Genomic DNA, 25,159 nt, shown 5'->3' on the forward strand with positions numbered 1-25,159 from the left:
AAACATACTTTTGCCTCGTTTAACTCAAGTTACAATCCAAAAATCAATGTTCAAATAATAACGAGAACTGCAACTTTTAGTGCATTCAACACTTTAATATGATGTGTTGTCTGTGTCATTCTTGTTACGTGTACGTGTTGGTGGAGCTGATAACTGTTTACGTGTCCAGATTATGTGACATTCAAAATATATGCTCCTAGAACTTCCGAATTATTAATTACGAACATACAACCTTCAGACTTGTATAAAACAGACAAGTAAAGGAGGACAGGTTTTCAGTTTTTCAATGTTGATCAGAAAGGTACATGTGTATTTATTAAAATTTATCCAAAACACAAGTATATAGCGAGATTATTCGATATAACACATTATACAAGACTCCTGTCACGCATTATGCTTCAAGTGCATTGACGATTCACACACAAGTTTTAGTTACAAATTGATCTCACAAAAATATATAAATTAATCATGTTAATAATATATTTGATAAGGAACTTTCATTTTGAATTTTCCTTGGGTTTCGATATTCATTTTATATATATATATATATATATATATATAAGAAAATTATTAAAAGATAATAACGGTTTCAATGCATCACTGTTTTTACTAGTACTTTCACTGCTTCCGCAGATCTTCAGGTAATGTGACTTGTATATAAATAAAACAATTGATTGACGTTAACAATAGTATGACGTTAACAAATACAAGGGAGACTACTAATGTCATTTTAAGACTTTAAAATGTTACGTTAAAATTAGAATATCATTTATCATTTAATCCCGGGTTGAGAATGTTTATGAATAATTCTTCCTTCTTCCTCCGGAGAAAATCATTTTGACGATTGACCATATACAATGGAAATATTTTAAATCGTCCATTAGAACAACGATGGAAATGGTCGTTTGCCCTGATGAGTGTTAAATCTTCATGGTTGGTTTGCTGTCTATGTAAAGTCATTCTAGTCCGCAGTTCATTTTTTGTCTCTCCAACATAGAATTCCTCACAATTTGAACATATGAGAGAATAGATGACGTTTGAACTTTTACAAGACATATTTTGCCTCACAGTAAAATGCTTTCCATTTTTGAAATAAATTGAACTTTCTTCTATTAAATTTGGACAAGTCATACATCGTTTATCGGTACATTTTTTTACAATTGGCACAGTTTCATTAAAGTCAAATTTTGAAGATGTTAAATATCGTTTCAGACTTTTCGACTGTCTTTTGCTGTTGATAATCTTCTTTTTCTGTAAGACCTTGTCCATTCTTTCACTTTTGTGTAAATTTGTTTCAATTTGTCGCATGAAACTAAAAATGTCATAATCTCGCGGATTATAAGTTGTGACAAACGGAATAATTTTGTTTAAATTGTTCGATGATTCCTCGGTATATATATATATATATATATATATATATATATATATGAGCTTATCTTCTACTTACATTTATTGGTCTTTAACTGATATGCTCGTTCATTCACGTTGAAAAAGTTGTTAGATATTACTCATAACTTTGTCACATTTGGTTTATCCCACATTTTGTCGTTTTAACGATTGTTTTATTATATACGCCTGAGGTGAAATTTCTGATACAAAATTGGTTAATTCATAGATAATGGTTTATGAATGAACCAATTGAATATAGCTGTGTTTTGTAAACTGAGCGTCACTGATGAGTCTTATGTAGACGAAACGCGCGTCTGGCGTACTAAATTATAATCCTGGTATTGTAAATAGTTTTCTCAAAATCAACTAACTTAAGTTTTACGATTAACTAATTCAGATTACAGATACTACGACAACTAAAATAATGTATGTTGGTGTAAGAAAGAATGTACACAAGTTTTTATTTTTTATGTTGTGTTTTGTGTACTATTGTTTGCCTGTTTGTTTTTTGCTTTTAGTAACCATGGCGTTGTCAGTAATTTTGAATTTTGAGTTTGAATGTCCCTCTCATATCTGTAGCCTCACTGCTAGAAAGTATAGTTGGTAAACACAGACAAGTCTTCTATAACCTATATCCATCTAAAGTGAGGAAAATCGTTTGAATGGTTTTACATTGTCTTATCGGGGCCTTTTATAGCTGACTATGCGGTATGGGCTTTGTTCATTGTTGAAGGCCGTACGATGACCTATAAATTTTAATGTTTGTGTCATTTTGGCCTTTTGTGGATAGTTGTCTCATTGGCAATCATACCACATCTTCTTTTTTCATAATCATGCATCAACAGTATCCTCCTTCTATCCTCCAAAAATGAAATCGTGGCCTTTCTATCATTTAATTAGTCGATTAGTTGCATGTTCTATATTTGTCATATGTATATAATAAATATAACTGCTTTCTTGATATTATTTTTTCTCCCTTTATTATATCTGACAAACATTCACAACATCCACTTGTTTCATAAAAGTGATGCAATTTGTGTTTTTCCTTTTTTATCTTCAGAATGGACTCAAAACCTAGTTGCAAAAAATATTTTTCTCTTATATATGTCCAAATAATATGGGATGCAATATCAACTATCAATGCAACTAATCTAAAGTCGTTTGCTCTTTTTGTGGGTTGCATATCTGTAAACAAATTCAAATTTAATATTATATATTTTCTTAAACTTTTATATAGTTGATTAAATCCTCTCTCTAACAGAATTTTATCATTGTTTGTATTCTAAAAATATTTTCATGGAACAGCTTGGGTAATTTGTCTTCTTTTCTTGCATTTTGAATCTAATCCAACATTTGCCCACACTATGTTTTGACATAATAAACACTTAATACAATTTGTATCAGTTAAAAAGATATACATAAAACTTTATATTTAGGTATTTGTTTAAAGTTGCACTTTGTAAAAAACTGCTGCTTCACAAATCACGCCTCTTTTATGCAGATATATCATACCCATTGCTATTTTGTTTTCTTTTCGTACTTGTTCCTAGGGATTACCTTTATTTTACAACTCTAGATACATTACCTTGAACCAATATCAGTATACATACACTTTGAAAGCGGCCAAATTGAATTATGTTAAAGACATAGAATGAAGATTAAAGAACAGAATTAAAGTTCAGAAGTTTAGAGTTTATAAATGTTGAATATATATACCACACAACCCTATTATATTATCTTTTAAATAACAAGTACCAATTTCTTTATCAAATAGAAAAGCCAAACGCTCAAACACATCAAATGAATGGATAGCAACTGTCATATTCCTAATTTGGTACATGCATTTTATGATGTAGAAAATTATGGATTGAACCTGGTTGTTTAGCACTGAACCTCACACGTGCACGACAGTCGCATCATAATACATTATATCGATAACGATACGTGATGCAGACGGGTAAAACAGTCATAATTAGTGATGCAGCAGTCCCTAGTGTGTTCTAATCTTTTAAATCACAATAAAAACAAATACCTATCTAACAAAGAAGCAAACAGAAAAAAATACATGTATATCAAATTTAACAACCACATTAATTGCTTCTATTTTTAATTTATTGAAATATTATAAGTACTGGGACCAAATGGGTGGATTTGACACAAACAATAAAATACAAAAATAAGAAAGTAATTAATGAGGTTGTTAATAAACATTAAATCTGACATAGAATTGTGCGTTTGACGCCAACATGTAAACGTTACTCATGTAGAGATATAAAATTATTTTGTCGTTCAAAGTATGAAGAGAATATAGCTTATAAATAAGCTCATCGTAGATACCACTGGCAGGTTTTTTTTTATTTACGCAAAACGCGCGTTTCGTCTATAAAGGACTAATCAGTGACGCTCGAATCCCAAAAAAATAAGGCCATATGAAGTACGAAGTTATTTTAGGTATATCTCTACAGAATGTAAAATTGGATGTTAACCTTGTCCTTCATGTCGCTTGTCTATAACACAAAGAGCCACATCATTATATATCAAAATGAATACAGTTAGCTGGTTAGACAAAATTTGTATTTAAATCGATTTCAGGGGAAACTTATATTTCAATCTGAATGTTTATCTTGTAAAAAAAAAATTTGCACATTTACAAAAAAACATTTACATAAAAAAGTAAAAAAATCAATAAAAAGTACAAAACGAATAAAGGAGTTAAATGAAATCTATAATTGGTGGGAAAATCTTTATCTTACTTATCAAAGTATAACAGGTAAAAAAAAGACTGGTATGAGACCGAAAAACATTAGCACCACACTGGTGTAATCTTCAAAAGTCACTGGTCTACATATCGAAATTTTTTTTATCTTTGAGCTTAAACTGCAGAAAACCAATGAAACTTTACAGCTTTCAAACTTCTTATTAAAGGTCGTTCTACCCGGACACATACATATTGTCAGCTCCAGTAACAACTTCTGTTAAAAGATGACATAGAACAATCAAATCTTATTATACTCTTCAAATGCCGATTTTAGCACAATACATATGTAATTTTTTTAATTTTGTTTAGGTTTCAGGTTGTAGTTTTCAAACAAGTCAACCCTTCTGGGTTTTTTTTTTGTATGCTTCTGCTGTAACGATATATGTCGGTTCCAAATTAACCGAAGGATTCTAGTCGTTATCTCTCTAGTGTTATGTTGGTTTGCCAAACTTCTTCTATTTTCGAATTCACTATGACTTAATTTTTGTATTTTTACGATTTTGGGCCTAGCACCACCCTCTAAATAGAAAATATGAGAAATCTGATTGATAATTTAATTTCTTTCATATGTCATGAACATTTCTACGGGTTTAAAAACTGGAAAGACGAACAGAATACATCAATGTCCGCGAAACGCATAGAAAACAGAAAAAATTCCCGTTATGCGTGCGCATAACGGTTTAAAAATTGCATTTCCAATAATTGGAAGAAAAACAATAATGTGATTTGCGCATTAGCGTTACATTTCCTTCATCAAAGACTATTATTCTACTAGCTTGTCTTCCATTGGCTGCTTATAATGATGACTGAAGGGAACCTATTATTCTACTAGCTCGTCTTCCATTGATGCTTATAATGATGACTGAAGGCAACCACATCTATTATTCTACTAGCTCGTCTTCCATTGGCTACTTATAATGATGACTGAAGGCAACCTATTATTCTACTTGCTTGTCTTCCATTGGCTGCTTATAATAATGACTGAAGGCAACCTAGGCCTATTATTCTACTAGCTTGTCTTCTATTGGCTGCTTATAATGATGACTGACGGTAACCTATTATTCTACTTGCTCGTATTCCATTGGCTACTTATAATGATGACTGAAGGCAACCTATTATTCTACTAGCTCGTCTTCCATTGGATACTTATAATGATGACTGAAGGCAACCACATCTATTATTCTACTAGCTCGTCTTCCATTGGCTACATATAATGATGACTGAAGGCAACCTATTATTCTACTTGCTTGTCTTCCATTGGCTGCTTATAATAACGACTGAAGGGAACCTAGGCCTATTATTCTACTAGCTCGTCTTCCCTTGGCTACTTATAATGATGAATGAAGGCAACCTATCATTCTACTAGCTCGTCTTCCATTGGCTGATTATAATGATGACTGAAGGCAAATTATTATTCGTATAGCTTGTCTTCCATTGGCTACTTAAAATGATGACTGAAGGCAACCTATTATTCTACTAGCTCGTCTTCCATTGGCTACGTATAATGATGACTGAAGGCAACCTATTATTCTACTAGCTCGTCTCTTCCATTGGCTGCTTATATTGATGACTGAAGGCAACAAAATCTATTATTCTACTAGCTCGTCTTCCATTTGCTGCTTATAATGATGACTGAAGGCAACCTATTATTCTACTAGCTCGTCTTCCATTGGCTACTTATAATGATGACTGACGGGAACCTATTATTCTACTTGCTCGTATTCCATTGGCTACTTATAATGATGACTGAAGGCAACCTATTATTCTACTAGCTCGTATTCCATTGGCTTCTTATAATGAAGACTGAAGGGAACCTATTATTCTGATGTTGATTCCATCAAATTTAAAATTACAATTTTCGATACTAATTATTTCTCAAATCGGATTAAGATTGATTTATATAATGAACATATAGTACATACAAAATTCATTTTTGTTTTATATTTTCAACATCGAAACAACAACATCCCAATTACAACCGTTTTTCAGTAGAATTGTCATTCAACATGTTTGCCTTGTGTACCGGATTTATAGTCTCGAAACCCCCAAAAAATGTCTCGCCTCTGTTTAGCTCGAAATTATAATAATATGTCCGCTAAAGATGACACCGTCTGCACACATAAACATTTAAAAACTGGTTTTGTATAGTGTGGTAATAGTTCAAAGCAGGTTTTATTTAAAAAAAAAACATTCACATATGAATATATTTATATTGCTTTTGATTTTAAAACTGGACGATAAACAGTAATTAAAACATTTACAGTCTTGTACACAGTCATTTAAAACAGCAATGTAATTTAAACTTTCCCCTAATAATCAAAAAGAAGCAATTGCATTTAGATATTCTTTAAAAAATCATAAATCGAACAAATCAACAACAAATAAATCCAAGTCAAAGCGATACAAATAATTGTCACGCATCGTGACTTTTCACAAATGTTACATTTTTTAAATTTAGAAAAAGAAAATATTGAAGCATCTTTGAACATATGTTATGAAAATGCCATATCAGACAGTAACTGATAAAGTTTATTGTCTGAAGTCTTTGTATAATTACAATGCTATAAGAACTAATTACTACTAATTAACTGATACACAAATCTCATAGAAACTCAGCTCCTTTACACGTATTATCTCCTTAATGTGAATGGGTTAAAAAAACAAAACATGTACCTAACTAAAAGCATGTCACATACAGCGCAGTATAACAATAATGTAAGACTGATTAAATTGCAATGTTAAATTTACCCATTCACTAAAATGACATTCATTAATTTTTAACTGAATGTTTAACATTAAATAGAAATGCATCACAAGTCCCTCCATTGCACACCAACAGACAGTCGTTCGATTTGTCATAATATATTCCTGTTGGCTTTTGCAGTCCATCTTTCTCAGTAAGTAATTCTTTATGATGTTTACCATCAGGTGATACCACTACAACATTGTTCGATTTATTACAAACAATATAAACATTACCATTATCATCCGTCGTAACTCCCGTCGGCATTGGCATCTTTACATTGGAAAACTTCCATCTGACCGATCCATACAAGTCACAACAGTATACGGTAAGAGTTAAGGGATCGGTAAGAAACAAACTGTCGGTATCAGTTGATAAACCTATGTGCAGTGATTGAAAAGGGCAATGAATGGATCGAAATATTTCTCCCGTTATTTTCATTACATCTATTGTCCGGTGACCAATTACAACATACATCAGTTTGTTTTGATAAGATATACCACTAGTAACACCACGCGTAACAATTGTATTCTTTACTTGTTCAGTGTTGATATCGATAATTTCTATATCTCGATTGAACGAGACAGCGACGTCGTTTTCTTTTATTACTGCAATACATTTCGGATGATTTGACAATCTGATAGTTCGATAATGACTCCCATTTATATTGTAGATATGTAATATGTTGTTGAAATAATCAGTAAACACCAAATGATCATTTTTGATAACACAATCACTTATGAGACTATTTTGAATTGGTTCTATTTGTAACCTCAGTCGCCGACTAATATCAAACTGGAAATATGACTTAAATCGTACAGATTCTGGAAAAATAAAAACAGACCAGTATTTTATGAAATAAATAATTAATATATATAACTAATATTAAGTATCAGAATTGAGGAGAAAATGCACCTGTGTAAGCTAAAGTTTTGATACCAGTATAAAAGGTGTGGACAAAGAGTGACATACACATAGACGAATTGCTTACGAAATTCTATAAATTGACAATAGGCTTCTTTTTGCAGTTTTTTCTATTTACCAGTATGCTTACTTTCCTTATGTTAAAACATTGCTATAGCTATTTTTAACTAACAGGTTATTGAGTATATATATATGTTATTTGTGCTGTTTTAGACCCTCCTACATTGAAATTCGTTTTACATGCACACGTATAAAAATTGCAATTTTTATCCAACGCAATCATAGGTTTGAACGTAGTTTTCAATTTAGACTCGTTTATACTTTTTCGTTTGGGCTTGTATCATATTTTCCCTCCGGTTTATATAATCCGTTCATCCTATATTGACTCTTAAAATTCAAGGGTCTATCTAAAGTGAGGGTACTTTTTCTAAAAATGAGGGTACTGTTTATGTGGCCTTCCAAATACTGTTTCGATCCCTAACGTCACTGAAGAGACATTTATTGTCGAAATCCGGATCTGGTGTACTAATAAAATATGGACACAGTATGTTTGTGGCATAACATCGTGGCCACAAGTTAATTTTTTTCGGTTTAGTATTAAATTTAGTTTACGATCCATTTTGTTACATCTTGTGATCAGTTTTTTTGGCAATCGCCAATGGCAGTCAGCAGGGTTAAAGAACATCAGTTGTTCGACCTGTTAGTCAAATGCGTTTTGTTTAGATATACTTTTTCCCTTTTTTGGTCTTTTGTAACATGTTGTTTGTGCTGCTTTAAGACCCTTCTACAACGAAATTTGTTTTACATGCACACGTATAAAAATTGCGGTTTTTATCCAACGCAATCATAGGTTTGAACGTAGTTTTCAATTTAGACTCGTATGTATATATATATATATATATAGCCCAGGTGGTCGTGTGGTCTAGCGGGACGGCTGCAGTGCAGGCGATTTGGTGTCACGATATCACAGTAGCATGGGTTCGAATCCCGGCGAGGGAAGAACCAAAAGTTTGCGAAAGCAAATTTACAGATCTAACACTGTTGGGTTGATCTTTAGACGAGTTGTATATACATTATGTACACAGCCATGTATCACCATCATTGATGGCGATCCGATGGATACATCAGTTGTAGGGTTGTCACTGACTCAGACGTACTTATGAATATAATTATTTTCTGTGACTGTATCTTACATTAATTTGTAGGATCCTTTACTATAGATAATTTAGCTGATCTGTAACAATAACATCTTCATGCCTTATATATCATGTACTGTAGTACGCCGCTAGATTAAAACTGACGTGGAAAGGTAACACATAGCAACGAAAGCTCTTTTTTTGAGAGCCCAGGTGGTCGTGTGGTCTAGCGGGACGGCTGCAGTGCAGGCGATTTGGTGTCACGATATCACAGTAGCATGGGTTCGAATCCCGGCGAGGGAAGAACCAAAAATTTGCGAAAGCAAATTTACAGATCTAACATTGTTGGGTTGATGTTTAGACGAGTTATATATATTAATATATATACTGTACAAGTCTTAATTGAAAACAATGTTCAAACCTATGATTGTGTTTGATAAAAACCGCAATCTTTATAAGCGTGAACGTATTAAATTTCGTTGTAGAGCACAAACAATATTTTCCAAAAGACCAAAAGAATGCCGCAGATTTATTGCCTTTTACTAGGTATCAAATGCATATAGAGATTCATTTTTTTACACATTGTGATCAATTTATTTGACAATCGTCAATGACAGTCAGCAAGGTTTAAGAACATCAGGTATTCGATCTGTTAGACCACAAAAATACTGAACTTAGGAGAAAAATTCAAAACTGAAAGTCCCTAATCACATGACAAAATCAAATGACAAAACACATCAATCGCATTGACAAAAACTGTCATATCCCTGACTTGGCACAGGCATTTTCAAATGTAGAAAATGGTTGATTAAACCATGTTTTATAGCGCTAAACCTGTCACTTATATGACAGTCTCATCAAATTCCGTTATATTTACAACGATGCGTGAACAAAACAGATATATGCGTTTTGTTTAAAATATATTTTTTCACTCTTTCGGTGTTTTATTTTCAAAAGATCAATTTCATTTAAGCAATACGTTCTCAATGGAGTGAATGTAGTTCATCATAGATATTATCCAAATAAAGCCGGAGTTGGAATACTATCATGTTTTTTTTCAATTCTGACGCATTTAGAAAATATAGTTACACAATAAATATCTGATCAATCGATGCTGTTGTATTAGAGATAGCAACTCGTCGAATTCAAGTTGTTGCGTTAATTCAAAATGGTGATACCCATGCCAATTATATATTGAGCATGTTGAGTAGACACAATTTAAAAAAATAAAAAAAAACCTGAAACACTTTCAGTTCATTTGATTTACAATTCTATAAATCTTGAATTTAACAACACAATAAACAATAACCGTCAAGTTGGATCTAGGATAATTAAATAAAGATGTAGTTCAGCTAAACTTGACCCAGTTCACAACATGGATTCGTTCACGATTACCAGTAAGTAAGTACACACACATATAGGCACATACACTTTTACATTCAATTTAACAATGAGCTATAACAAGGGATCAAATGAAAATCCGGCTCATAATAGGAATAAAAGTAACATACGAACAAACATCAATAATAAAACATGCGAGATAGAAATGAGACACACGAACCCATCACAAAAATAGAGATAAAAACAAGTGTTACACAAGGGTTAGTTTATTCCTGTTGTAAAACTGACGTCACTCGTGTCGCTTTGATTATTAAAATTCTAGTATTCATTCGCTTTCAGTGTTGTGACAATCATAACAAACAAGTCAGCTTTTTCATGTAGATCGTCACTATTTTTCTGACAAGTCTCTTCTAAAATATATTAACTAGGGTTCTTATGTATGTTTTACAAGGCAAAACTTTATAATATCTCATATTTGTCACCATGTCTCTTCACACGTACTGTGGCATTTAGTAGCATAAACTATTAAAGGGCACAAGCTACGAGATACATCAAAAAATTATGTTATGATATTTTTGTTCAATCATTATTGAAAGTAAAAGAGTGAAATAATAATTCGCTATTATCAGCCAGTATGGTTAAATTTTGTCTAAAAAAGCTAAGAAACATCGATAATAAATTATTCACTTGCACGTGAATAATTTGACCTCATTGAATCCGTATTCATGTGAACTTCAATTTAACCCCTTAGCTCGGGATGGTTATGCATGTTTGATGCGTGTTGTGCTAATTAAAGAAAAGAATGGCAAATTAAAAGTGAATCAAAGGTAAATCATTTGTTTCGTCGACAAAACATCATTTTTCTATGGGTTAAATCGAAAATTATTTTTTTTCACCTTAATTTGGAAATCAAACTGATATAGAAAAAATAATTTGAGGTCCACATCTCTATTTATATTTCTGTTTATGTTTATATTGCGTTATGTGACCGTTAGTTTTTTGGGGGGTCATCTCAATAGTTAAATTAGATGGCGTCTAAACTAAAATACACCCGAAACGAAGTTACATATTATATAGAAGAGGGACGAAAGATACCAAAGGGACAGTCATATAGCTTATGCATTGCAGATTTTTTATTATTGTGTTTTTCCATAATTTGGATACATATTTTGAATTGTTATAAAAAATATATGAGAATTTGAGTAAAATCAATAAACATAAATTTGACAGCTAGTGCCCCTGTAAATTCAATATATCAAAATAAAATACGCTCGAATACTTTTTGACCGTGAAAGTTTAAATGAAGGACCAATTGCAAATGCTATATCTGATCTAACAAATGATAGAGTTATTCCAGTTTTCTTTACAAGTATACTAGTTTACATACCATCAAATTCTGTTCTTGTTTTACAGTCATGAATAGCCGATGGATGGTCTGCCTTTTCAGCTTGATCATGTTCATCGTCACTATTTATCTGACTAGTTCCTTCTAAAATATTAAAACTAGGGTTCTAATGTATGGTTAACAAGGCAAAAATTCATAATATTTCATATTTGTCACCATGTCTCTTCCCACGTACTGTGGCATTTAGTAGCATAAACTATAAAAGGAACACTAGCAACGAGATACATCAAAAAAAAATTATGATGTTTTGTGTTCAATCATTATTGAAAGTAAAAGAGTGAAATAATAATTAGCTTTTATCAGCCAGTATGGTTAAATTTTGTCTTTATAAGCTAAGAAAAATCGATTATAAATTATTCACTTGCCCGTGAATAATTTTATCTAATTAAATCCCTATTCATGTGAACTTCAATTTAACCCCTTAGCTCGGGATGGTTATGCATGTTTGATGCGTGTTATGCTATTTAAAGAAAAGAATGTTAAAATTGAAAGTAAATCAAAGGTAAATCATTTGTTTGACTGAATCGTCGACAAAATATCATTTTCTATAGGTAAAATCGAAAATTAGTGTTTTTTTAACCTTAATTTAGAAATCAAACTGATATAGAAAAAACAATTTGAGGTCCACATCTCTATTTATATTAATTTTCTGTTTATGTTTATATTGCATTATGTGATTATTTTTTTTGTCATCTCACTAGTTAAATTAGATGGCGTCTAAACTAAAAAAACACCCGAAACGAAGTTACATATTATATATCTTATGCACTGTAAATTATTTATTATAATAGTGTTTATTATAATTTGGATAGATAATTTGAATTGTTTTAAAACAAATATGAGAATTTGAGTAAACTCTTTGAACATGAATTTGACAGCTAGTGCCCCTGTATGTAAAATATTTCAAAACAATTTACGCTCGATTACTTTTTAACCGTGTAAGTTTAAATGAAGGACCAACTACAAATACTATATCTGATCTAACAAATGATAGAGTTATTCTAGTTTTCTTTACAAGTATACTAGTTTAACATACCATCAAAATCTGTTCTTGTTTTACAGTCATGAATAGCCGGATGGTCTGCCTTTTCAGCTTTATCATGCTTATCGTCACTATTTATCTGACAAGTCTCTTCTAAAATATATTAACTAGGGTTCTAATGTATGGTTTACAAGGCAAAAATTTATAATGTTTCATATTTGTCACCATGTCTCTTTACACGTACTGTGGCATTTTAAAGTAACATAAACTATTACAGGGGCACTTACTGAGATACATCCCAAACAAAATATGATGTTTTGTTCAATCATTATTGAAAGTAAAAGAGTGAAATAATAATTCGCTATTATCAGCCAGTATGGTTAAATTTTGTCTAAAAAAGCTAAGAAACATCGATAATAAATTTTTCACTTGCACGTTAATAATTTGACCTCATTGAACCCGTATTCATGTGAACTTCAATTTAACCCCTTAGCTCGGGATGGTTATGCATGTTTGATGCGTGTTATGCTAATTAAAGAAAAGAATGGCAAATTAAAAGTGAATCAAAGGTAAATCATTTGTTTGACTGAATCGTCGACAAAACATCATTTTTCTATGGGTTAAATAGAAAATTATTTTTTTTAACCTTAATTTGGAAATCAAACTGATATAGAAAAATAATTTGAGGTCCACATATTTATTTATATTTCTGTTTATGTTTATATTGCGTTATGTGACCGTTTGGTTTTTTTGAGGGGTCATCTCAATGGTTAAATTAGATGGCGTCTAAACTAAAATACGACCGAAAAGACAATACATATTATACAGCTTATGCATTGTAAATAATTTATTATAGTGTTTTTTAATTGCTATAAAACAAATATGAGAATTTGAGTCAAATCGGTTAATATGAATTTGACTGCTAGTGTCCCTGTAAGTACAATCTACCAAAAATAAAATACGCTGGGTGACTTTTTAGCCGTGTAAGTTTAAATGACGGGCCAACTACAAATTGTATATATGATCTAGCAAATTATTGAGATATTCCAGTTTTCTATACTGGTTTACTAGTTTACATACCATTAAATTCTGTTCCTGTTTTGCAATCATGAATAGCCGAGTGATGGTCGGGCTGTTCAGCTTGACCATGTTCATCGTCACTATTTATCTGACTAGTCTCTTCTAAAATATATCAACTAGGGTTCTTATGTATGGTTAACAGGCAAAAATTCAAATAATCAGTAACTTTAAAGCAATCTATCAAAAACATAATTCTTGAGGAGTTTCGCGGCTCTTCTAGCAGGTTAAAATGATAATTTTTATCACACATGTTGCAACATGTTATTACATGAATAGAACTAAAGCCATTTAATGTCATCATAATTTTTCGCCAGATTTCTCAATATGTGACTATATGTCGTACTGGATTGACTCTACTTACATAGAGCACAAACATCGTCGAATATTATTGTATTTTGACTAGTGAAAACTGCAGAAAACTGTTCACCCTGTGTACATATATTTGTAACGTTTTATCGAACGTTTTGTTGTTTGTTGGCTTCATTACCAGGGAGTTCTTACAACAGAAGTATGCTTCTTTCAAAAATACATATTATGCTGTTCGATAATTTGTTTCTTTAAACATATATACATATAGTGCAATTATAATACCATACACATTTTTGTTTATCAGACCTAAATATGTTAAGTCCTGTGCAAATATTGAAACGTTTTGAAAAAAGTGCTACATCTGAAACCATGCCATGTGATTTAATATAGTAACCCCTGCATTGGAAAAAGAATTACCTGTAATTGTTGGTATTGTTACATTAAAACCAACTTCAGCACTTTCTTTTGAGTTAATCACCGCCTCTAAAAGCATTCCAGACAATAGTTTTTGGACTTCATCTTTTAGTAGATCAACTTTACTTAGAACAGTCTTTGCTATCTCTGAATACAAGTTAAGATCATCTGGAGAAACTGCAATAATTCTCAAATTCATATCAGACGTTTCATTTATTCTCATTTCCTCCAGATATTCCAAAACTTTCGTTCTGGACCATGAAGCTGGTAACTCAAGTTGTAGGAAAACGGGTACTCTCTGGATGTCTAAAATATGTATCAGTATATTAAAAACAAAGTAAATATTACACATACTGTTTCATGTACCTTTGCGGTACCACTGTCGATGCCTATATTTTGGCAATGCAGAAGGTCATGTTCTTCTCTGATTGTTATTGGCGTCTTTACACTAAATACATTTGACGTTGGGTGTGCACTGGTCTTAAACACAAGTTCTTTTTTTATGTTGTTATTGACTTTTAACTAGATGTAAGTAATTTTGAGTACTCTGAGATCTTTACTTGTGTCTTTTTTGGTGTAAGGGATGAGGGATCGATATATTCTCTGCCACGTCCTATAGTTTGTTCTTACATGTAAGTTGTGCTGTTACAAAACTGTTCCATGATAGGCCGGGTTGAGCGCTCGCACAAATGTCTATATTCTTAATATGCTTTCCGAAACTGGGAGCTGTTAGTTTAGTAATTCAGGGTTTGTCATTTGTTTATATCTGGCATATTTGTTTTTCTCAAATTGTTTTGCTAATTATTAAGCCGTCAGTTTTCTCAATAGGATTGTTTCATAATTTTGCTGCATGTCGGGGAAATAAAAACGACTATGCTGGGATATTTTTTTTCTCATTTTTGAAGACAGTACGGTTGACTATACTTGCTTACATCCAATTCATATGAACTTTAGTGGGTAGTTTTCCGATAGGCAATCGTATCACATCTCCTTATTGTTTTTCTTACCATGAATCAAGAAAAGAATGTTAGCCACTTCTTTATTAATACTTTATCAAAAAAGGTATCCAAACTCATACTTCTAAAAGAAATAATAACAACAAAAACACGACGAAGACTAAGTAACACGGATGCGGATATTACCGAAATAGATCAAATTTGTTGAAACGGGAAAAGATGCAAAGGATTAATCACTCCTGAATCATCATACCTTCGTTCACTAATAATGTGTTCACATCTTCGGTCTTTCCAAATACCTTGATCAGTATATTAATGTTGTTAACATAAGTTCTAAACTTTCCTGTCCAAATAAAAGTAATGAATGATGTAACAATTAATGTTTTGCAAGACATACATATATTCTTTCATAAAACAGTCGTATACTGTAAACCAACTTATTTTCGCGAGCGATTTATTTTCGCGACTTTCGCGCGTAGAAAAATAATGCCAATATTCATCGTCGCGAATATGTTATACTTGGATCATTCCTGGATTTGAGCGTCACTGATGAGTCTTTTTTAGACGAAACGCGCGTCTGGCGTATATACAAAATTTAGTCCTGGTATCTATGATGAGTTTATTTATTGAACTTCAGAAAATCGAGAAATCAAATAGCCGCAAAGTGATCTAGGACGGGTAAACGCGAAATTAAGTATCCGCGAAAAGAAGTTGGTTAACAGTTTACCTAGAAATACATGTTTCGTTGTTGTTTTTTCATTTGTGGGAACTGGTCAAAATAAATGATGATAATATCATTACTAGTGTTTACAACAAATGTGATGGATAACAGCACGATGGTTTTACTGAAATGTTGGGTTTGCTCCCTTGTATGTGTATGTTTTATTCTTTTCACCGGTTGACTTGATTTACATTTATCCTTTCAGGGTCACTTGTATCTTCATGATAATATGTTTATGTGTGTTTTGTATTGTTCAACGTCACAGGTTATTTATCATTACATACAACCATTTCATTTGGTTTCTGTACCATCGGCAAGAATACCCCACCTTTGTAACCTGGACATTGTCGAAATCTTAAGTACATAAATCAACATATTTACGAATTTCTTCCATGGTTTTCTGACAATCCTTTTCCATGGATTTACTGAACACTTTAGGATCTTTCATGTGTAGAGCCTCTGTTTTCTTTTCGAAAACCTGTATCTGAGCTCTCTTCATAAAAAAATTAATTAAAAAAAAATACAAAAATTTAATAATTTTTTGAAAAATTGAATATCATATTCAAATATAATACAAATCAATTGCTATCAATTTGGGTGTGCTTGTATATCAACCAGAGACTTTTAACGTTTTATAACACAAGACAAAAATATAAGGAAAAGCGTGTAGATAATCCCATGTTTGTTTATGGACAACGTGGCAATCGATTTCAAGTTGAATGTTGTGATTACCATAGCTGTATTTGGCAAAATCTTTAGGAATTGTTGGTTCTCAATGCTCTCCGACTTCGTACTTTATTAGCATGTGGTCTTTTAAACCTTTTTTTATTCATGAGTCACTGATGTGTATTTTGGAGACGAAACGCGCGTCTGGCATAAAAACAAAAGTTCAATTATGGTTTCTATGATAAGTTTATTAAAATTTATAAAAAGATTAATTTGGAAAATTTGACTTTTAACTGAGGCTTGAAATTTAATCGTTTTATTCAACGAATACAGAACATGGTTAATCATACCTCAAATTCAGCGCATTTATTTCTCCAGTAGTCACAGCAAAGTTTCTCATACTTCAACATATATGAAGAAATAAATATATGTTCCTTTGTTTGTAAAATCTTTTTCTCAATTTCATCTACGTATACACTGCCCATTAGATTTGCTATTCCCAATATGGATCCTTCTAATTGTGTCCATATCCTGTTAAATTTGTGATCTGTTATCTTTTGTATATCAGATAGATGGAATATTTTGTTTCGGACGTCTTTTATCTGTTCAATCCAATTGTCTACCCCTTGTTCGCGTTTCCCACACCTTTTAATGATATAGTTTGCAAGTGTGATATCAACAACTTTGACATCTACATTGTCATTCGCAGAATAATTACATGTGCAAATTTGTGTCAACTTTCTGCAAGCATACTTGTTGTGGTAATAAACCTTGTTCCGGTCAATAGATTTATATAATACGAGGAACTGTTTCCTTGAGACTAGTCTTTCTCCATTTATCTTCTTACTAACTATACATTCACAACATGGTAAGGTTTCATACAAGTGCACCAATGTATGTTTCTTCTTATTGAGAAATGTTTCAAAAGAATCTTTTCCTAGAATATTTTCCCTTATATACTGCCAGATAACAAGACATGCGATATCAGCAATGAGAGCCACTAATTTGAAGTAATTGATTTTCTCTTGTGGAGCCATTTATAACAGTGCGTGTAATTTATTATAGATTGTTCCTCCTACAAAACATGACGTCAGGGAGAATTTATCTAAAAAAGTTAAAGTGACAAGTTTGCAAATAAGTTTGGAAATTCCCATCTAAAGTTTGAAAGAAAGGAACAAAGGAATCTGATGTACAGTAGTTGTCGTTTGTTTATATATAATGACACCGAATGTTTGTGGCACAACATTGTAGCCACAAGTTAACAAATTTTTTTTTTCTGTGACGTATTAAATTCATATTAAGATCCATTTTTTTACATCTTGTGATCAATTTTATTTGGCAATCGTCAATGGCAGTCAGCAGGGTTAAAGAACATCAGTTGTTCGACCTGTTAGTCAAATGCGTTTTGTTTAAATATACTTTTTCACTTTTTTTGGTCTTTTGGAAAATGTTGTTTGTGCTGTTTTTAGACCCTTCTACAACAAAATTTGTTTGACATGCACACGTATAAAAATTGCGGTTTTTATCCAACGCAATCATAGGTTTGAACGTAGTTTTCAATTTAGACTTGTTTATATTTTTTGTTTGGGCATGTATCATATTTCCCCTCCGGTTTATATGATCCGTGCATCCTATATTGTCTCTTAAAATTCAAGAGTCAATCTTAAATTGAGAGTAAATTATATGGCCTTCCAAATACCGTTTCGATCCCTAACATCACTGAAGAGACATATATTGTCGAAATCTAGATCTGGTGTACTAAAGAAATATTGACACCGAATGTTTGTGGCACAACATCGTAGCCACAAGTTAACAAATATTTTTTTTTTCTGTGACGTATTAAATTCATATTAAGATCCATTTTTTTACATCTTGTGATCAATTTTATTTGGCAATCGTCAATGGCAGTCAGCAGGGTTAAAGAACATCAGTTGTTCGACCTGTTAGTCAAATGCGTTTTGTTTAAATATACTTTTTCACTTTTTTTGGTCTTTTGGAAAATGTTGTTTGTGCTGTTTTTAGACCCTTCTACAACGAAATTTGTTTGACATGCACACGTATAAAAATTGCGGTTTTTATCCAACGCAATCATAGGTTTGAACGTAGTTTTCAATTTAGACTCGTTTATATTTTTTGTTTGGGCATGTATCATATTTCCCCTCCGGTTTATATGATCCGTTCATCCTATATTGTCTCTAAAATTCAAGAGTCAATCTTAAATTGAGAGTAAATTATATGGCCTTCCAAATACCGTTTCGATCCCTAACATCACTGAAGAGACATATATTGTCGAAATCTAGATCTGGTGTACTAAAGAAATATTGACACCGAATGTTTGTGGCACAACATCGTAGCCACAAGTTAACAAATATTTTTTTTTTCTGTGACGTATTAAATTCATATTAAGATCCATTTTTTTTACATCTTGTGATCAATTTTATTTAGCAATCGTCAATGGCAGTCAGCAGGGTTAAAGAACATCAGTTGTTCGACCTGTTAGTCAAATGCGTTTTGTTTAAATATACTTTTTCACTTTTTTTGGTCTTTTGGAAAATGTTGTTTGTGCTGTTTTTAGACCCTTCTACAACGAAATTTGTTTGACATGCACACGTATAAAAATTGCGGTTTTTATCCAACGCAATCATAGGTTTGAACGTAGTTTTCAATTTAGACTCGTATATATATATACATACATGTTTCTCGTTTCTCGTTTTGTTTATATAGATTAGACCGTTGGTTTTCCCGTTTGAATGGTTTTACACTAGTAATTTTGGGGCCCTTTATAGCTTGTTGTTCGGTGTGAGCCAAGGCTCCGTGTTGAAGGCCGTACTTTAACCTATAATGGTTTACTTTTTAAATTGTTATTTGGATGGAGAGTTGTCTCATTGGCACTCACATCACATCTTCCGATATATATCGTATTACATATTGGAACTCTAATGACAAAGTCCTCCAAGTATTTCTTCTAATAGCGATATATTTAAAAGAAAACTTTATTTAAACAAATTACAAAATTGAATTGAAATGTATACTTGTTTCTTTGTAACTTATTTTATGCCTTATAATGATTAATTACATAATGTTGACTGCTGTACCGCTATATATGTTTTTGACATTTGTTCCTATTATACATGTATGTCTTACTGTTTTGTTCAAACAGCGTTGTCAATGTAATGGAATTGTATGTGACTGTTATAGAAGTGAGAGGTTTAGCTAGCTATAAGACGAGGTTCAATTCTCTAATTTCTACCTAAGAAATTGCCTGTACCAAGTTAAAAAAAAATGACGGTTTTTTGCCATTCATTTTATGGTCTGAGCTTTTAATTTTGCCTTTTGATTACGGATTGTCAGTTTTAATTCTCCCTCGGAGTTCTGTAGTTTTGTTGTTTTACTTGTGATGACATCATTCATTCATATCTCTGAATCTTAAAGCGAATTTGGCTAATGCTTCCTTTCAAATATGTCACAAACTTATGGGTTACGACTATTTTGATCTTGTGGAACAAGTTGACTTAGTTGAAGATCGTTTAGTTTTTTATACTTGCTTACTTCCCTGTCATTTTGGTCTCTCATGAATAGTTGAGTGTTACTGGCAATAAACCCACATTTTCAATTTCTACCGATAAAATTGAGAATGAAAATTGGTAATGTGTCAAAGAGATCACAACCCGACCACAGATCAGAAGGCAGCCAATCGCACTAATAGATCTTAAACACAGGGACAAAATACAAAACACGGAAGCGGGCTTTAGTTGGACCCTCAAGATGTACTAGTCTAATAAACATATAAATGAACTAAAATTTAAAATCATACTAGACTGATAAAAGCCTACAGCGTCAGACTTTCGATAGGCGAATAAATATCGGAGAGGTATAACATATTTTGTAAGATATTGAAGAAGGGCGACCAGACCAGAAGGAATTTTTAAAGTCATAAATCGAAAATAAAACGTAATTGCTTAAAAAGAAAGGAAAAACAGACAAAAATTTGTTAACAAGACACAAACTAAAGACTAAGCAACACAAAACCCACCAAAAACTGGGAGTGATATCAGGTGCTCCGGAGGGTAATTAGACCCTACTCCACATATGGCACGCGTCGTACTGCTTGGTTATTATAAACCCAGTACTTTATCTTTATAGGTAGGTCAGATTCGTAAAAAGGGAACAGGGTTGTAGTTAATACTTAAGGCACATATCCGATATCATCTGTGAAACCGATATTCCATTAAGGTCAACGAACTTGTGATGTTGTCCGTACATTTTACGAAGGGTTAATACACTTAATCTTTTTAAACTTTTTGTTTAAATGCTTCCCTGTTAGCAGTAACCCTGTATCGAGGAAATTAAGATAGGAAATAAAAGATCTGGAATATCGTGTCAATCGGGGGATATATACTCCTTCTGCAGGCGTTGCTTAAATGTAGCTGCTTATAAATGGAAAGTTCACAAATGGGAAGCTTGAATCATTATTTTTGTCGTAAAGTTTTGTTTTTCCACTAACTCATTGTTAATTTCTAAATGTAAGTCAAGAGATGAGGCGGAGAATTCCCCTACCCCGTCGTATACCTCTAGCATGCAGCCAATGTAACATAAAACACACACAGCAATACACACAGTAAAACTCAGTTTAAAAGAAGTCCTAGTCCGATGTCAGAAAAATTAAAAAAAAATGATTAAGCAAGAAAACAGTTCCACATCCATTAATAAAGGACTGCTAGGAGCTTCTGACATGCCAGATCCAAACCGTAATTTAACCAATTGAAAGATTGTGTCTTCGTCATATCAAAAATTAGTTAGCCCTAGCTTTTGTGTTTCTTCGTGTTTGTTTATTATACATTTCAGATTAACTTACAAATGTTTTATCTCGAAAATCCCGGATAATACATTTGAATTTGTTGTCAAAATGTACAAAGGTAATTATGAAAATTGTTACCTTATGTGTAATTACTATTCACTTTCCCTATCTCTGCTGGTTGGTTGTTAATCAACGTGGATAGCAATAGCCCAATAGTAAGTACTGTGGTACAGGTTCGAAAATACGGATACTATGTTAGTGCAATTGCTGTGATTTTGTTCTGAACATAATCTAAGTGTAGAAAACTTTATCTCATATGAATTCTCAGATTGCCACGCAGTTATGCATATATCACCCCTATTTATTTAAGATATTGGACTTTTGAAATACAAACTGCTGATTTCTTGTCTTTATTTGCTTTTGTATTTTACTGTAGCGACGCCTTATCTACATAATCTATATAATTATGAATGTATGTTTCGGACAAGCTATATTTAGCACTGCCAACACCCAATGAGCTCAACGTGCTTAACCCATATCCTATAACATCTCGATCGGTACATAACAACCTGACTGATTTTCCCTGATTTATTTCATGATATTTTTTCAATGTGGTATCTAAAAACATTTTGTGTGTACCAGAATTGTTATGTTCCCTTTATAAACAGATCGGTATCGTCTATATCTATACACCACGCTAACATGATAACCAACCATTTTTACTCATGGAAGATAAAAGAGGGACGACAGATACCAAGGAATCAGTCAAATTCATAAATCGAAAGTAAATTGACAACGCATGGCTAAAAAAGAAAGAAGACAAACAGACAGACAAACAATAGATCACACTACACAACATAGAAATATATAAATCTAAAAGAGGGAAAATATTTGAAATCATGTTTTCATTTGAATTCATGATCTGACAGATATCTGTCTACCCATAAAATACGAAAGGAGGTCAGTTGTTACTCAACATTTTGGGTCCCCCATCTCTAGGAGACTTTTGAATAACGTCCAATTTACATTTTGGAGTACCACCATTCAATTAAAAAAACCTGTTAATATCTCGTTGTATTTAGTTGCATAAGATTTTATTACATAAGTAGAGTAAATGACATACATAATAGATATAGGAAGATGTGGTGTGAGTTAAGCTTAGATATTGCAAGTGATATGAGTAATACAATTTTTATAATCAAGTTAAGGTTTCCCAATCTTGCTCTTTATAATAACTGATTCCATTAAATCTATCTAAAGCTTGTTTGCAAATATTAGAACATCATCAAGAAACATGATGAAACTGAACATTTTTTTACGTTGCTGTTGTATAATGTCCCCTGTTTAACTACCAACCAAAATTAGCATGCCTAGTCTGATAAAATAATGGACATTGTTATATCAAAATATTTTTGATAATACACCATCAACTCAAGTTTATTTTTAATATCATTTATATAGTCTACGTAAATTATTTTTCAATTAAACATAGATTCTACCACTGCATCGAATGTGATACGATATTTATCCACTTGAGACAGTTAAATTTTCAAATTTGAAACGCGAAGCTTGCTGAGCGTTTCAAATATTTCAAATTTAACTGTCGAGAGTGGATAAATATCGTATTACACGAGATTTGGTGGAAGAATCTGTGTTTATTTGAAAAACAATATGCAAGCAAACGTATTCCTTATTTGCGAATGATCTGCAAAAAATGCGTTCTTTATATGTGACGTCATCAGGCATGGTCACCTTTTTGTATGCCGTCACAATATGAAATTCAGATGATAGCAAAAAAAAATCGACGTCATAATCGTATTTAAACCAATGAAGATTCAACGAACCACACGTTGATAAACAAATTTTATACTATGGGTGCAGAGAGGAATAAATTGACGAAGAATTAGAAAAAAGGATTTTTCATACCTATTTACATGTATCCAATTTTCCAACAGGAGACAGGAAACAGCATATTTATATATCATTCGACTTAATAGCATAAACATTGACACTGCAATTTACAAGATTAAGAATTACTGACAAAAGCTTAACCATGAATTAAACTAAAACTTTTAAACGCACAAATAGTAAAAAGTGTGTTATGTTTTATTTTTTCAAATGTAATTGTTCCTGTATTGGAAAATAATCATCGGAAGTAAAACAGTTTGTACGAGGCTCTAGATGGGGGTTATTCCTTGATCCTTTATGAGTTGATTTAGCATACATAAATTAAATATGTATTTAAAATGATAAAAGACGGAACACCTAAACAGTAAGAGCGGTTGGCGTAATTTACATTTAAGTATAAACCAACTACTGAAGCTGTATCTTCTTGTAAACACTTATTTGTATTTCGTTCACATATAGTACGACACAACTTTACTTTAAAACACAGAAAATATTACTTTAGTACGAAGAAGTTCTGTACTCAAACTTTACATCAGTTTACATAATCTATGTTTTCAACCTTTTGAAATGAAACCTGTTCAATCTAAAATCATATACATTATGGATAATGTACCTACAACTGGATTTTTCTAGTACAAATATGTGATAAAATTATTTATATTTGAATATTCCTAGAAAACCAAATGACAAAAGTTTAAAAAAAAAGCTATAATCACAGTTGTATATCGGTGTTCAAAAGTTACAAATCAGTTGAGAGAAAACAAATACGGGTTACAAATTATAAACGAGGATAACTATGAGAGAAAATCAAGGCAATAACAGGACCACTGGAGTGCAACAAAAACAAACGTCAACATACATAGAAACGAAATATTTGATAACAACGGGCATATTCCTAATTCGGTAGGATCATACGATATTGGTTTGTCTCATTATTATAGACCGTTCCTTTAATTGAAATATGATAAGCTTCATATCGTGCCGAATAAAAACAACATGAGATTGATAACAGGGAATGAACTGATGCGGAAATAATTGTTAACATTGTATTTCTATAATGTCACAACAATTGTAGAAAAATACTTAACCTTTAACATTACATGTATTTTAACTGTTACAAAGAAAACCACGTGACATAAAAGCAATCGAAATCACGAGATAGTGCTTATTATGTACGGAAATATTAAATTAATGACAAAAATAGAATTAAAAAAATGATACATACATGTTTAAAATTGAAACATATGCATTATCGAACATTTTCAACAAGGCCCAATCAAAATGTTTTTTTGCTATCTTAATAAATAATGAAGACATTATCATTTTTTAACATTTATTTATATGTATGCATACGAAAGGGAGGTCTTGGACCTAACAGTTGATTTTATACCACCATTAATCATTTCATTACACAATCACAGAGTTGGTCCTCGGTCAACATGGATTTGAGTTTATTGTATTAAAATAAAGGCAAAAGTAGTATACCGCTGTATACAAAACACAAAATCGGGGTAACAAAATAAAACTGAGGGAAACGCATCCAATATTAGACACAACGACAACGACACAACATTAAAATATAATACACACAGAAACGGACGAGAATAACAAATATAACATCAAAACAAA

The 25,159-nt window shown here is 32.0% G+C and overlaps 1 protein-coding gene across 1 annotated transcript; it reads right to left on the bottom strand.

Annotated features, from left to right (window-relative positions):
- Nucleotides 1-4,496: 4,496 nt before the first annotated feature.
- Nucleotides 4,497-23,730, bottom strand: LOC139502093 (uncharacterized). The gene is made up of 9 exons (XM_071291449.1): nucleotides 23,549-23,730; nucleotides 17,175-17,929; nucleotides 16,540-16,651; nucleotides 15,691-15,780; nucleotides 14,485-14,787; nucleotides 13,759-13,860; nucleotides 12,733-12,831; nucleotides 11,679-11,780; nucleotides 4,497-7,714 (listed from the first exon to the last, which is right to left on the bottom strand). Exons 2-9 carry the CDS (start codon nucleotides 17,859-17,861, stop codon nucleotides 6,918-6,920), a joined length of 2,292 nt encoding a protein of 763 aa, XP_071147550.1. The 5' UTR covers nucleotides 17,862-17,929; nucleotides 23,549-23,730; the 3' UTR covers nucleotides 4,497-6,917.
- Between the last annotated feature and the right edge of the window lie 1,429 nt (nucleotides 23,731-25,159).

The sequence above is a fragment of the Mytilus edulis genome, chromosome 13 (assembly GCF_963676685.1).
Source record: "Mytilus edulis chromosome 13, xbMytEdul2.2, whole genome shotgun sequence".
NCBI lineage: Eukaryota > Metazoa > Mollusca > Bivalvia > Mytilida > Mytilidae > Mytilus > Mytilus edulis.

What these genes read in the sequence shown, in the direction of transcription:
- LOC139502093 (XM_071291449.1), bottom strand. Translation starts at nt 17,861, where the DNA reads ATGGCTCCACAAGAGAAAATCAATTACTTCAAATTAGTGGCTCTCATT. An exon ending in ATAAATGCGCTGAATTTGAG is followed by an intron (nt 16,652 to 17,174) that starts GTATGATTAACC and finishes TTTTTTATGAAG; the next exon opens with AGAGCTCAGATACAGGTTTT. An exon ending in AACAAGAACAGAATTTGATG is followed by an intron (nt 7,715 to 11,678) that starts GTATGTAAACTA and finishes TTATTTTTCCAG; the next exon opens with AATCTGTACGATTTAAGTCA.